Source organism: Chrysochloris asiatica, unplaced genomic scaffold (genome assembly GCF_000296735.1).
Source record: "Chrysochloris asiatica unplaced genomic scaffold, ChrAsi1.0 scaffold00020, whole genome shotgun sequence".
NCBI classification, from domain to species: Eukaryota; Metazoa; Chordata; class Mammalia; order Afrosoricida; family Chrysochloridae; genus Chrysochloris; species Chrysochloris asiatica.
This window is the reverse complement of record NW_006408538.1, coordinates 994,679-1,010,348: the sequence shown is the minus strand read 5'-3', so window position 1 is coordinate 1,010,348 and position 15,670 is coordinate 994,679. Positions and strand designations below refer to the sequence as shown.

The 15,670-nt window shown below is 39.1% G+C and overlaps 1 protein-coding gene across 1 annotated transcript in view; it reads left to right on the top strand.

Moving 5' to 3' along the window:
* Positions 1–15,670, top strand: part of ANK3 (ankyrin 3, node of Ranvier (ankyrin G)) — a 393,472-nt gene that overhangs the window by 127,484 nt on the left and 250,318 nt on the right. The window contains exons 2-4 of the mRNA XM_006837454.1: positions 11,805–11,906; positions 12,287–12,385; positions 12,695–12,793. Coding sequence (XP_006837517.1) covers positions 11,805–11,906; positions 12,287–12,385; positions 12,695–12,793 — 300 coding nt within the window. The remainder of the gene's footprint in view (positions 1–11,804; positions 11,907–12,286; positions 12,386–12,694; positions 12,794–15,670) is intronic.

Here is a 15,670-nt window from a genome sequence, read left to right as displayed (position 1 = left end):
CCACTCCATGGGAGAAAGATGAGGCTTTCTGCTCCCATAAAGCTTTGGAACCCCTAAACAGCATCGCTAACACAGCACAAAACCACCACCACCACCACCAAATATCCAGTGTGGCACTATAGGATAAGCACTGGACTAACAGCTAGGTCAGCAGTTCAAGTCTAATAACTGTTACTAGGAAACTTGGTCACTAAGAGGAGTGTGGAAGCTTGAAAAAGACACAAAACATATTTTCATTGTCCCAGTGAAATTGGTATAGATTTAGACCTTCAAGGAATGTCTATAGTATTAGGCTGTACAAGAAGAGATCAGCATTTCTTCATCCAGAATTTTCTCTGTGTCTGTTATGTAAAACTAAATGTTATACAGGGCATGGACCTCTCCTAAAAGAGATTCTAGTGCACCACTGTGGTGTAACTAGCACCTTAACAGAACAGATCAAGTGATACGGGAGGCTGGATTAATGTCTAATGTTTATCAGCAGACGTAGCATAGATAAAGTGATACCTGAGCTAGACCGAGAATTTAGTAAGTGACGCTGCTGATGGAAAGGGAGGAGGGAGATGTGCTTTCCTGAAAGGGAAACTTCCTGGGTAAAGTCATTGCTGAGAACAGTAAACGGTCTAGATTATCTTGAAGCACGAGAGATAAAACCTGGAGAACTGGTATGGTGCTGTGGGTTAATGCGCTGAACTGCAAGTTTAGTTTGAACTGCACTGTCAGCGGTTTAAGCTCACCAGCCATTTTTCAGAAACCCTATACAGTGTTGCATCTTGAAGCACAAGAGATAAATAAAACCTAGGACATGCCTAAAATGGACTGTCTTAAGAGACCCCATGTGAAGTTGGGAGCCAATGGTATAGCTCCCAATATAAAGTAGACAGGAAATAAATCTACCATATACAACAGTACAACAAAACTTGCCTGTCTCAATTTGTCACTTCATGTATTGAAAAAAAAAAAAATTTCCCCTGAAAAGTGTGTAGCCATAAGGAATCTCATATACCCACGACAGTCTGAGTTCTAAATTCACCTGTGTAGTCTTTAAAATGAAAACATAAAACAAAGCAAAAGAATAGGTTTTAAGATCAGCATTTATTGTCCAAGTAATCCTCTTTTGAGAATGTCTGTAGCCAACACTTCAGTCCTGGAGTGGCACTGTGGGTTACTGCCCTGTGCATTGTAAAGTCAGTCTGAACTACAAGGTCAGTGGTTCAAGCTCACCAGCTGCTCCTCGGAAACCCTATGCAGGGTTGCTATGGGTTAGAACTGACTTGATGGTACTTAACTAAAACAACATTAAGCAACTGGCAGAAGCAATTGCAGATTCCTTTCTAAAATATGGCAACGTGAAGTCAGACCCCAAAGAATTTCCCAAAATCAATTTCTAAAACAAGAGCTGACAGTAAAAAAAAAAAAAAAAAAATCATCAAACCTTCAGAAGGTATACACTGATACAATGATGTTGTAAACCAATCTATCATTAACCTGTTAAATGGCATGAACATGTCCTCAGTGACCCAATATTTGTGTCCTAGGTATACTGTCTATGCGCGCCAGCACCTGGACCAGAGTGCTCATAACAGCATCATTTATAGTTGATCCAAACGGAAAGCAACACAAACATGCGTCAGCTCTGCAGTGGATGAATAGTTTGTGTGATAATCATATAATGGAATCTTATACAGCAGCAATGATAAATTGACTTACTGTTACATGTATCAACACAGACTGAGAACACATGAGACAAAGCAGACATGTCACAGAAGGATACGTAACCTAAGATTCCATTTATGTAGACAGTAAACTACACATTTATTTGCCTTAGGAAGAACTATATAGATGTTAAAACATAAAGGAAGGCATGTGAGTGATGATCACAATACGTACACCTTGGAGAAAGAGGAAAAGCAATCATAGAAGGGCTCATAAGGAGTCTTCAAATCTACTTGTAACTAATGGGCACAGGGAAGTTTATTTTACCATTTATCTTTAAACTCTTTATATATTTTTTACATTCTTTTTGTATGCATCCTCATAAACATGCTTTCAAAGGAAGTTGGGAAGCTAAACAAGTTGCTGAGCAGAATATTTGATAGGAGGCATTAGTTTTATTGTCTGGAAGGAGATTTGTGATAGAGAGTGAAGAAGAAAAAGTAGTCAAAGATTCACACCAGGGTTGTGGATCTGTGTGGCTGGGATAATGGTGAAGCCATTCAATAAAAATAATGAACAGAAGGGAATTTGGCAGTGTCATCTCTATAATTATCATCTAGTACCAGTGGTAGCTCTGGTAGCGTAGTGGTTACGAATCGGGCTGTGAACCTTAAGATCAGCGGTTCGAAACTACCAGCCGCTCCGCGGGAGAAAGATGAGGCTTTCTACTCCCGTAAAGATTTACACCCTCGGAAACCCTGTACAGGGTCGCTATGGGTCGGAATCGACTTGACGGCACTTAACAACAACAACAACAACCAGTGATAGGTACACATATATGTTTTCAGGGAGGGTTTGTTATTGCCGTTGTTAAGGTGAGGGATCTTTGGGGCATGGATGTGGAACTGTTTTGGAGTACGCCATGGACTGGCCTTTGAGTAGTAGGCTCATGGAAGTGATGAGCAAATGCAGGGAAAGAAGTAAGGTGGGTTCAGAGATAGGTTGAAGAACCAAAGGGAGGAGTTTCAGAAACACGCGAGCAGCACTGTCAAATGCTCAACAGTAAGAAAAGGACAGAGTTAAAGGCATGAGGGTGGTTGATTAGAAGGTCACTGGTGATTTTCTGCAGAGAAGATGTATTGATTAGTGTGAGGAGCTATATTGTCAGAGATTCAAATACGAATTAGTATGAAGCATATAGAGCCAGTGAGCCTGAACTAATGTCTCAAAATATTTAATGTTTAAAGAAAAACGGAAACATAAATAAAACCACTGGTTTTGAGTGCTTGCTGTGCCTTCATACTGTTAATGTTAATCATTTTACATCAGCTGTCTAATTTTCTTCTGACAGTAGATTAATTTATTCCCATTTGATAGCCAAGGAAAATGAGACAAACCAATGTGAAGGAACTTGTCAAAGTCAGCACTATCAGTAAGTAAAATAGCGATGTCATCCAAGTGTTTTGGTTTATAACCAGTCCTCCACACTGACAAATTGAGATTATTTTAAGGGATATTGGCTAGATAAATTGAAAAAAAAAAACAAAACATTATTTGGTTGTTGTTGTTGTTAAGTGTCATCAAAGCATTTCCATCCCATAGTGACTTTGTATAGGGTTTCCAAAGAGCAGCTGGTGAGCTGAAACCACCGACCTTGTAGTCCAATGCAATAACACCACAGTGTCAAACCAGAACTCTATTATTTGGTAGGGGTTATAAATTAAAAGAGATTTAAGTATATTGGTAAGCAGAGGACAGGGCAACAGTAGAGAATGAACCTGAAGCTATAGGAAGGATAACCTGACCATTCATCTAGTTTTACATATTTGGGAAGATGAGGAAAAGGTTAAAGACAGGAGAATTGGTAGATCAGGAATAAATAGACCACCGGAGGTTTGCAAGGATAGGAGCAGATCTCCTTTATGAGTGTGTACAGTGTGCTTCCAATCGTCTTTTCTCTGGCTGTCCACCGTTGCCTAGAAATGAACTCAATGAAGGAACTATGAATTCCTGAGGGACCATATGTAACAGTTAACTGGATGATGGAATGGATGAGATGAGAAATGGATAAACAGAGAATGAATGAGTGAGTAAATGAATCAACAGTGACTGTTATTAACACTTATTAAGTACTTAAAATAAATTGTTGTGATTTGCGTAAAAGTTTATAGTGCGCAGTAGTTTCCCATTCAACATTGTGTTTCTTGACTATAGTTGCAATCCCTTCAGTGTTACAGCATTCTTCCCACTTCCTCCCTGGCTTCCCTTATTAAGTGTCTTCTTAGAGTAGTAATTAAGAGCCTAGCCTGCAGAGCCAAACTGTCTGGGTTTGTGTTCCTGAGGAAGTCACTCATCCCATCTAGTGCTCAATTTCCTCACTTACAAAATAGAGCTAGTAATAGTATTTCTGTGTAAGGTTATCACAAAGATTCAGTAAATCAATACACATATAAGGGCTTAGATAAATAGGACATACTATATTACATAAAAGGAGCTCTGGTAGCGTAATGGTTATGAATCGGGCTGCGAACCTTAAGGTCAGCAGTTCGAAACTACCTGCTGTTCCACGGGAAAAAGAAGAGGCTTTCTGCTCCCGTAAAGATTTACAGCCTTGGAAACCCTGTACAGGGTCTCTGTGAGTTGGTTCCGACTCCACGGCACATAACCACCACCATATTATGTAAAGAATGAAACAAACGAGCCAGACCTTTTTTTCTGGGTCTCACAGGTTTTGTGCTTTTGACAGGGTGCAATATCTTACCATTTCTCTACTCGCCACCCCAAGCTTTTTAGAGGAAAGGGTATGACTTCCTTTTCTGATAAGTGACATAGTTTCTTGCTTTTTCAGGGTTTACTGTAATGAAGTAAATGAATATAAGCACTTGTAACAGCTTCTGCATGTAGTCAGAGGCCTGGAGTATCAGTCAGTATGAAACTTGACACTCAGGAAATGCATATTCTTTGTACCCACTTTCTACTGAATCATATCAGTACTCCAGTACAGAAGATGCTGAGTTATGACATTAACTAATCATAATGATGCTGATTTATGACATTAACTCATCATAATGCTTGGCTCTGGCCCTCAAGCTATTTCCTTGAAAAACACATGTGATCGGTATTTATTTCCTGTGGAGTAAAATGGCTAAGTAGACAAGGCATTAAATGGTGACATTCTCTGAAAACTTTTTCAGAACTTGAATCCTAAAGGGGAAAATGCTACCCAATCCATATATACTCATTTTTGTGCCAACTGTTTCTCTAGGCTGTGAGACCCTCTGTGTGTGACTGTCCATGTGACCGAGCTCATTTTCTCTTGGGATCTAACTTTTACCCATGTAATACTTCTGTGTTGTGTTGTTGTTGTTGTTAAGTGCTGTCAAAGCTGTTCCAACATAGCCACCCTATATAGGGTTTCTGAGGAGCAGCCAGTGAGTTTGAACCACCATCTGTGAGGTTCAAACTGACCTTGAGGTTGAGTGCCAATCCTATGGCACCACACAATATTTCTGCATATTTAAAGAATCGTGATTTTTTTTTTTTTAATAGAAAACTCCAGATTAAAAATCAGACTGTGGCTTATGTTAAAAGTTGTTGCTGTTGAAGTGTCACTGAGTCGGGGTTCCAAGTCAGGTTAAATGGCTGTGTAGGCGGAGTAGACAGGGATGGGCAACTTGGACATTGGCTCCCAAAGTGGGAGGCTACAAAGGCAACATGTGATTGGCTTACAAGCTTTCAAGGGGAACCTAGATCCAGAGGGCCCGGAGGATTATCCACTGAGTATTATCCAATCTGTCTAGTCAGGGCTGATGAAAGGAAATGCAGATAGGTTTCTTGTGATACAATAGTGAATAATTGTTATTGGGACTGCATGTGAGGGTTGGAAATGTAAAGGTAGACATTTTGTACCAAGGAGGGGAGTGATTGACTTTTCAGTCTAGGAGCAGAGGTCCCTGGGACCATCAAGGGAGAAGAGCAGAAAGCGGGACCCTACCCAGAGAAGTAGTGATGCCCAAGATGGAGGCAGAGATAATGACATGGAGAGATGGAGCAGCTGGGGACTTTAGACCCAGAGAGGGAGAGGGGCTGTGTGCTGACAACTGGGGGGAATGGGGGCAGGCTTACAGGGTATATACCCTTTGGTTGGTTGATGATGCATGGAGGGGATTGTAACCATGGCAATGAAACAATATACAATAGAATGAATGTAAAACGAATGTTCTCCCATGTAAACTATCACATAATTCACAATAAAACATTAAAAAAAAGTCTGTGTAGGGTTTCCAAGTAAGAAGCTCTGGTAGCATAGTAGTTACAAATTGGGCTGCTAATCTCACAGTCAGCAGTTCAAAACTACCAGCTGTTCCACGGAAGAAAGATGAGGCTTTCTGGTGTTGTAAAGATTTACAGCCCCGGAAACCTTGTACAAGGTCGCTATGAGTTGGAACTGACTCCACAATACATAAAAACAAGGGTTTCCAAGTAGTGAATGGTGGGTTTGAAGTGCCAACCTTGTAACCACAGTTCAGCACTGATTATTCAGCACTACACCAGGATTTAAGAATAACCCCTATTTATTTTATGGAATGAACTGACTAGACGGTACTTAACAATTTTATAGAATGATAGCTAAGAGATTTAGCACACTAACACTGATCCTATTACCAAAAGGATTTTATACGTTATATCCATACATGTATATATAATACACACACAAATACAAGGGGGCTTCAAAAATTGCATGGAAAAAATCCATTGCCTTTTCATTCTATTTTTCCATGAATTTTTTGAAGCCCCTTCATGTAGTATTGTAGTAGCCCTGGCATGGCACTGTAGGCTATGCACTGGGCTGATAAGCACAAGGTCAGCAGTTCAAACCTACCAGCTGCTCTTAGAAACATTGTAAGGGTCACTATGAGTCAGAACCAACTCAACATCAACAGCATACAACAACAAATAAATATATATAGGAAATAATGAGCAATATGTTGTTGTTGTTGTTGTTGTTAAGTGCCATCGAGTCGGGTCCGACCCATAGCGACCCTGTAACAGGGTTTCCGAGGGTGTAAATCTTTACGGGAGTAGAAAGCCTCATCTTTCTCCCGCGGAGCGGCTGGTAGTTTCGAACCGCTGACCTTAAGGTTCGCAGCCCGATTCGTAACCACTACGCTAATAAGCAATATATAGCTGCCTTATTGGAGTCCTGGTGTGGTGCTGTGGGTTAATGCGCCAGACTGCAAAGTCATTTGAATCGCAAGGTCGGCGGTTCAAGCTCGCCAGTCACTCCTTGGAAACCCTATACAGGGATGCTATGGGTCGGAATCAACTTGACAGCACTTACCAACAACATATAACTGTCTTAGGCAGAATTTAAGGAAAAAAAAAATGTATCTGAAGAATCCATTATTTATAGTATTGCTTAACCAAGACAATTTAAAGAGTGTAAGACACAGAGATATGAAGACAAGTGGGCCATCATGTGTACCACATCTGTTGGTTCCTTATAGCCAGGTGTTGATGCAGTGACTAGCACACACTCACAGTTCAACACCTGTTTGTTGAAGGAAAGTTTGGCTGTGTTGTTTGCAAATATTCGAGGGTGGAAGGTGAATCTTCTTTGTAATTTTTTGTGTGAATCTTACTAATTTCACTCTTTAAAAGGCAAATTTTCTTCAAGACAGTCTTTTTGCCCCTGTTCCTACCTTTTCTCTTCTACTTCCTCTTTTCCCTTCATTTTCTTCAAAGTGTAAACTAGCTGATTTTTAATATTTTTAAGTGTTCCACATGTATGAATATATGTAGCAGAGGACTGAAAAAGAGATGAAAATTAATTTTTGTCCCCTCCCTTTATTTCTAAAGTTCTCAGTGATAAGTGAATGACCTCAGAGAATTATTTGATACCAGGGTCATGGGGGAAATTAATTTAGTGAAGGCATTCACCATTGAGTTCTTCTTGATCATTTGGAATGGGAGTTCTCAAGCACAAATTCACAAGTAGAATTAGGTCTCCTGAGCCATATAAAATGATGTGCAAATTATGTATATGTATGCATATTTGATATGTGTATGCATATTTGTACAGTGGTGGGGGAAGATAATTCATTGATAGCTTTTATATGTCTCAAAGAAGCTAAAACCCTAATTAGAGAAACTACTGAATTAGATTTATTTTGTAAGTTGTTATTATATTCTATTTTAGAGTTTGGGGTGAGAGTATTCTAAAAAAAAGGAGCTCTGGTAGTGTAGTGGTTCCGAGTCGGGCTGCTAATCTCAGGGTCAGCAGTTTGAAACTACCAGCTGTTCAGTGGGAGAAAGATGAGGCTTTCTGCTCCCGTAAAGGTTTACAGCCTCGGAAACCCTGTACAGGGTCACTATGAGTTCGAACCAACTCCACGGTACTTAACAACAACAACAACGATTCTGAAAAAACTTGAGAGGAAAATGGATAGTGTTTAGAGTCAAACTTTTACAGATCTAGAATCAATTCAAAGATTTTCCATTAATGGTGATACCAGCTTTTGAACTTTAGCCACTGTTTTTAAGGCACCCAGAGTCCGTTTGGGATGTTTAACTCCCAGTTGTTGTCCTGGGCAGTTGAAATCCAGGCAGACTGATGTCATGTGTTCCCAGAACAGCGTCAGAGCACTTCTGGGCAAATGCTCTGATAAATCATTGAGCAGGCACAAAGAAGATGCTGGTGTATGGTACAGTGAGCCATCCTTGCATAGCTAATTTAGTTCTAAATGAGCTTATGATAAGCAAAACAAAAATCTAGGCTTGTAAAAGTGATGAATTTCTTTAAAGTCTACATTGTACTTTTCTGAAAATTCCTGAAATTTTGTCCAGCTAGTTCTTTGTCCGATTTGAACTTTTGTCTTTCCTGTGGTTGTCTTACTTAAGACCCTAGGATTTGATTAAAGGATTTGCATGTTTGTGGCAAACACTTGTTTGATTTAGTTTTCTAATACCTCTGCGTGCTCTTAGATACTGAATTCAGTGGCTTAGGTTATGATTTCTAGCCTTGTGTCATATCAAATTTGCAACAGAAACAGCAACCATTGCTGTTACTGTCAGAGACTCCTGCGTGGTACTCATCAATAGTTTAATTAATATAATGGTACTGGTTGTATGCCTTTGAGATAGTGACCCTGTTGTGTAGGGTTTCCAAAACTGTGAATCTTTATAGCAGCAGAAAGCCTCATTTTTCTCTCATAGAGTGACTGGTAGATTTGAACTGCTGACCTTATGGTTACCAGTCCAGCTTGTAATCCACTATGCTACCAGGGCTCCTTAATTAGTACAGTATTTCCATACAATTTATCCATTGATTGATTCACTCACAAAGCATTTATTCCACACCTGCTGTGTTCCAGGGACTCTTCCAGCTGCAGTAGAAACAGAAAACTGAGTATTTCACATATTACACCAGGTTGCCCCCAGACAAACCAAAGATTTAAGACTCTTTAAATCTACAATATTTAAATAAAATGGTTCACGGTTTAAGGAGAGCAGTGGTTCTCAACTGGGGGGATTGTTGCCCCAAAGTGGGTTAGGCATTGGACTACTAACCTCAAGTTCAAAGTTCAAACCCACCACAGCTTCATGGGGAAAAGGTGAAGCTCTCTGTTCCTGTAAAGGTTTCTAGCCCTAGTTTAGTGCTGTAGGATAAGTACTAGACCAGTAGCCTCAAGGCCAGCCACCCTCAGAAATCCCATACACGGTCTCTGTGAGTCAGAATCAACTCAACGGCATGGATTGTAATAGACTTGTTGGCCGTGGATTTGCCTTGGTTTGGCAAAGGCATTTTGGGTTATCACAGATGAGTGCTACTACATCTTCTGTGTAGAGGTCAGTTGTTACTGTTGTGAAGTGCCGTTGACTTGGTTTCGACTCACAATGACCCCATATAGGAGCAGCTAGTGGGTTTGAAAGACTGACCTTATAGTTAGCAGTTCAGTGCTTATCCTAAAGTGCCTCACCAGGAAGCCAGAGATGCTCCTAAACATGACGCCAGAAGAAAGAACTATTTCAACCAAAGATGAATAGTGCACAAATTGAGAAACCTGATTTCGAGGCATCATTATTCATTGAGATGGAGGCTCCCTGTGATGAGTGGGGAGGATGGAGAAGTAGTGATTTTACCTTTGAGAATTTAAACAAGGTAGCTTTTACTGACCCTTCAAAAGGTGAAATTTTCTGTCATTTCAGTTACATTTCAAGAGATGAGTTAGTAGTCCTGAACCTTGGACATCTTAGTGGTTTCCCAACGTCTGGTCACTTAATATTCCTCTACTTCTTCTAAGGAAGTTACAGTTTAGGGAGAAAGAAGGACAGGTGTACTGAAAACTATGTTGCTATGTGATGCACACCAAGAGTACATGATGAAATTAATGCCTTGGGAGTTTTGAGCAATTAATCTAAACCCTCAAGGTCTGAGAAAGTTTCACAAATGAGGTGGCATTTGTTCAGAGAGTTTGAAGAAAGTATTTACCATATGGGTAAAAGAAAACTCTCTTCTTTCTTAAGTCATCCCAAGGAGCCCTGGGATGGCACTGCAGATTTGAACCACAAGGATGGTGGTACAGGGTCGCTATGAGTCAGAACCAACACAACACCACTTAACAACAACAGCATGATTCTATTTATAACCCTTGTGACGAGATGGTTTTTCTTACTCTTTCTGGAAGACTTGCTTTTATATTAAACTGCATTAAACAAGACTCCTTTTATATGATCAGGCCAACCCAAGACCTATCCTTCCCGTCTTTTTCCTGTTAAAGATTTCAACAGCAGGTAGCCTTAACTGAGTAGTTCTAGATGTTGGAGGTTAGTAGTTCCTTTAGTTACAAATGTTCAGCAAATGAATTACAGATTTTGTTTTGTAAATTTATATTTATTTATGTATTTATCGCCTCCTACTAATGACTCCACGGCACACAGCCACCACCACTAATGATCCTAGTACAGTTTTCCCCAGGTTATGGTCTAAGCCAGCTTGAAAATCTATGGAGAGTATTTTTGACAATGCATTTAGGTGTTTATAAATGTATTTCAAAGACAGTCCGCATTTTAACACAGTACTGGTGTGGCGCTATGGGTTAATGAATGCACTGGACTGCAAACTCAATTTGAACCACATCGTCGGTAGTTCAAGCTCACCAGCTGCTCCTCGGAAAGCCTATACAGGGTTACTATAGGTCAGAACCGACTTGAAGGCAATTAACAATAACAATGGCAACAATGTCCTATTAAAGGAGCCTTGGTAGTGTAGTCGGTTATGAGTTGAGCTGCAGACCACAAGGTCCACAGGTCAAATCCACCAGCCACTCCCCGAGAGAAAGATGAGGTGTTCTGTTTCCGTACAGTCTCATAAACCCTGTATAGGGTTTCTGTGAATCGGAAGCAAAATGATAGCCCACAGCCCCCACCAGCACCATGGTCAGTTACAGAATCCTAGTAAACAAGATTGTTGTTGTTGTTGTTAAGTGCCTTCGAGTCGGTTCCGACCCATAGCGACCCTGTACAGGGTTTCCGAGGGTGTAAATCTTTACGGGAGTAGAAAGCCTCATCTTTCTCCCGCGGAGCAGCTGGTAGTTTCGAACCACTGACCTTAAGGTTCGCAGCCCGATTCGTAACCACTACGCTACCAGAGCTGTGTCAGGACCTGCCTAGAACAGTCCATTTCTCCATTAATAGCTTCACAAATATATTTTATGTTATATTTGTGAAGCTATTAATGGAGAAATGGACTGTTCTAGGCAGGTCCTGACACAAGAATGGACGCGATGGTCAATTTCTAATACAGGAGATAACCACAGAGACATTCTGGGATCTTTTTGCTCTCTGGAAGCTGCATGATGATTTAAGATGCCTGCACATTTTAGGAAATTTTCTCTTGTATTTCAGAATCAGTTATGACATCACAGAAGGAGTTGAAATGCACACTGTACCAAACTGTTACAGAATTAGTCTTTTTTTCTGGCAACTTTTTAAAGACCATTTATTTGCGTTTTTATGTTAGAAATAAAATGGTTCATTTAAGAATTCTCAGTTTATCTTTCATTTTAGTTGAGGCTAGAAGTTGGGTAGCATTAAAATGCTATTTGCTGCAATTTCCATCAAAATATTTTCTTTTTTGTGTGTTTTAGTCTGATGCCAACGCAAGTTACTTAAGAGCGGCTCGAGCTGGCCACTTAGAAAAGGCCCTTGATTACATCAAAAACGGAGTCGACATCAACATTTGCAACCAGGTTAGTTTTGATTGCTGTGTATCAGCTAAAGATTTCAAAAAGTCAAATTTAAATTCTTTAAAGTTTTATTCGCTATTACTAGTACTTCTTTGTTTGCCAGGTTTTTAAATTTCCATTAGATTTTACTAGCTTGACATGATCAAATTGTTTTCTGTTTAATTAGAAGAATGTTCTTGAAATATCAGTGTATGTCCTCTAACAATCAATGCATAACGTTTTATAAATAACGCTATAATGACAACTGACCTAGACTAAAAGTAACCTTTATTCCTAATTCATCCCACTTTATTGGTGGGATGCTATATTCAGAGTTCTTGGTAGACTATTTATTGCTCTGTTTTTGTTTTGCTAAGTAAAGCTTTCTCTTTACTTTTAATCAGAATGGGTTGAATGCGCTCCATCTTGCTTCTAAAGAAGGCCATGTTGAAGTTGTTTCTGAACTACTGCAGAGAGAAGCCAATGTGGATGCAGCTACTAAGGTCAGTTTTACACAGTTAACTTTTTCTAATACATTACTTGCCAAATTCGATGGCAATTCAGCCCTCAATAAGAATCAGGGTAAGCATCTCATGAAGTACCTGCCAGTTTTGTTCTCTTTGGGGACTTTTTAAATATAATTTTTGGTGGAGGTTGCCATCAAGTTAATTCTGACTCCTAGTGACCCCATGTGTGTCAGAATAGAATGGTACTCCATAGTTTCAAATATAGAAAGATTATATATTTTGTAAACTATCAAAACCTAAAGAAGAAGGTGAATGGGTTGATGTGACTTGTTATCTATTTTACAGAAAGGAAACACAGCATTGCACATAGCATCATTGGCGGGACAATCGGAAGTAGTAAAGGTCTTGGTTACAAATGGAGCCAATGTCAACGCTCAATCCCAGGTAACCCTATGACGCCATCGCAAACAAACATTGTTATTGTAATTTAAAAATATTGTTAGGATTAGATGCTTGCTCGATTCAAATATCCTCTAGCAACAAAATGTGTAAAACCTGTATTCAAATAATAAGTATGTAATTGCAAAATAATCATGTTAATATTTATCCTCATTCATAATACACAAGTGTAAGAATCAGTGATTTTTTTTCTCTTATTCTGTGAAACTGTTTGACCTGTTGTTGCAGACACAGATTTTCAGAAGATGTCAGTAGTTCAGACGCTTAATATCATTTCATGTTAGTTTATGATGTAGCCCATTATTCATGATCTTACTAAGAAAATAGAGATGCTTAGAAATAAGGAAATACTCTTAGAACTTCTTTATCTTTCAGTGTGTTTGTTATTCAGTTCAGAGAAGAAGCTTCGAAGTTCCTGTTTCTAAATAAAGCATCATTGGTTGTCTCTAAAACAGATTAAATCCACATCCACACACACACATATATATATGGGTGTATGTATATATATTTGCATGCAGCATTCTTTTGTCATACACTGGTGGTTTGCATGTTGCTGTTATGCCTGAAGCTACATCACTGGTACTTCAAATACTAGCAGGGTTGCCCATGACTACTAAACTTTTAGTGGAGCTATTGGACTAAAACAGACTCGGAAGAAGGACCTAGCGATCTGCTTCTGAAAACATGGGCCAGTGAAAACTTTGTGTATAGCATAGGAACAGTGTTTGATAGAGTGCCAGGAGATTAACCCGTCATAGTGGAAGATAGTAAAAAATTGCTAAGGAAGAAGTGCTTTCTTAAAGTAGAGTTGACCTTAATGATGTGTATGAATAAAACTTTCAGGACCTTCATTTGATTATGTGACATGACTCAAAATGAGAAAAAGCAGCTGTAAACATCTATTATTAATTGAAAGGTAGAATATATGAAGTATGAATCTAGAAATATTCATATATGCCAAGAATAAAATGGAGCGCTTGAAGATTAATATCCTAGGCATAGTGAGCTGAAATGGACTGGTATTTGCAGTTTTGAAGTGGATAATCATATGGTCAAGGAGCTCCGGTAGCATAGTGGTTACGAATCAGGCTGCTAACCTTAAGGTCAGCAGTATAAAACTACCAGCTGTTCCACAGGAGAAAGATGAGGTTTTCTGCTCCCAAAAAGATTTACAGACTCGGAAACCCTGTACAGGTCGCTATGAGTTGGAACCGACCCCACGGCACAATAACAACAATCATATGGTCTGTTATGTTAGGAATGACATAAAAAAGGAAGAATATCACATTTATTGTCAAAAATAATGTTTCAAGATCTATCTTGAAGTATACTATTGGTGATAGAATAAAATCCTACATGGAAAACCAGTTAGTATGATTGTATTCAATTTGCACACCAACCACTAATGCCAAAATTGAAGAAATTGAAGGTTTTTACCAACTCCTACTGTCTGAAATTGACCAAACATGCAATCAAGATGCATGGTTACTAGTGATTGGAATACAAAAGTTGGAAACAAAGACAGAGGATCAGCAGTTGGAAAATATGGTCTTGGTGATGGAAATGTTAGTAGAGACGGCATGATAAGATGTTACAAGACCAACAACTATTCATTATAAACACTTTTTCCAGCAGCATAAATGGTGCCTGTACACATGGACCTCTTCAGATGGAATATACAGGAATGAAATTGACCGCACCTTTAGAAAGAGATGATAGAGAAGAGTTGCCTGTAGAACAGACCATTAATTCCTCATATGCAAGTTCAAGTTGAAACCAAAGAAAATTAAAACAAATCTAAGAGAGCCAAAATATTATCTTGAGTCTATTTTATCTATATTTAGAGATTATCACAAGAATAGATTTGATATATTGAACACAAATGACCAAAGTCCAAATGATTGGTGGGAAGCTATCAAGAATGTCAAGCATGAGGAAAGCTAAAGGTCATTTAAAAGGCAGGAGAGGGTTCAAAAAAAAAAAAGGATGTCAGAAGAGATGTTTAAACTTGATCTTGAGCATAAAAGAATAAAGTAGCTAAAGTAAATGGAAGACATGATCAAAGATTTCAAAAGACAGCTCAAAAACACAAAGTAAAAAAATATAATAATGAATTTAATACAGATCTGAAGTTAGAAAACCAGACGGGAAGAATGTGGTCACCATTTCTCAAGCTGAAAGAAAATATCAAGTCTCAAGTTACGATACTGAAGGAGTCTATGGACAAAATATTGAAGGATGTAGGAAGCATCAAAAGAATATAGAAGGAATACGCAGAGTCACTGTACCAAAAAGAATTGGTTGCTGTTCTGTTGTCTCAGGAGGTAGCATATGATCTAGAATCTATAGCACTGAAGGAAGAAATCCAGGCTTCACTGAAGGTGAAAAACGAGGCTCTAGGGATCGATGGAATACCAATTGAAATGTTTTAGGAAACTAATGCAGCTCTGGAAATACTCACTTGTTGTAGTTGTTGTTAAGTCCCGTAGAGTCTGTTGCGATCCCTAGTGGCCCCGTATAGGGTTTCCAAGGAGCAGCTGGTAAGCTTGAACTGCCAGATTTTGGTTCAAACTGACTTTGCAGCCCAGTGCATTAACAAACAGCACCACACCAGGACTCCAGAAACACTCACTAGTCTGTGCCAGAAAACATTGAAGATAGCTACCTAACCTACTGGCTGGAAGAGATCTATATCTGTGTCCATTCCAAAGAAAGGTGATCCAACAGGATGTGGAAATTACCATACAATATCATTAATATCATAGACAACTAAAATTTTACTGAAGAATATTAAAAATGATTGTAGTAGTGCATTGACAAGGAACTTCCAGAAATTCAAACCAGATTCAGAATAGATCGTGG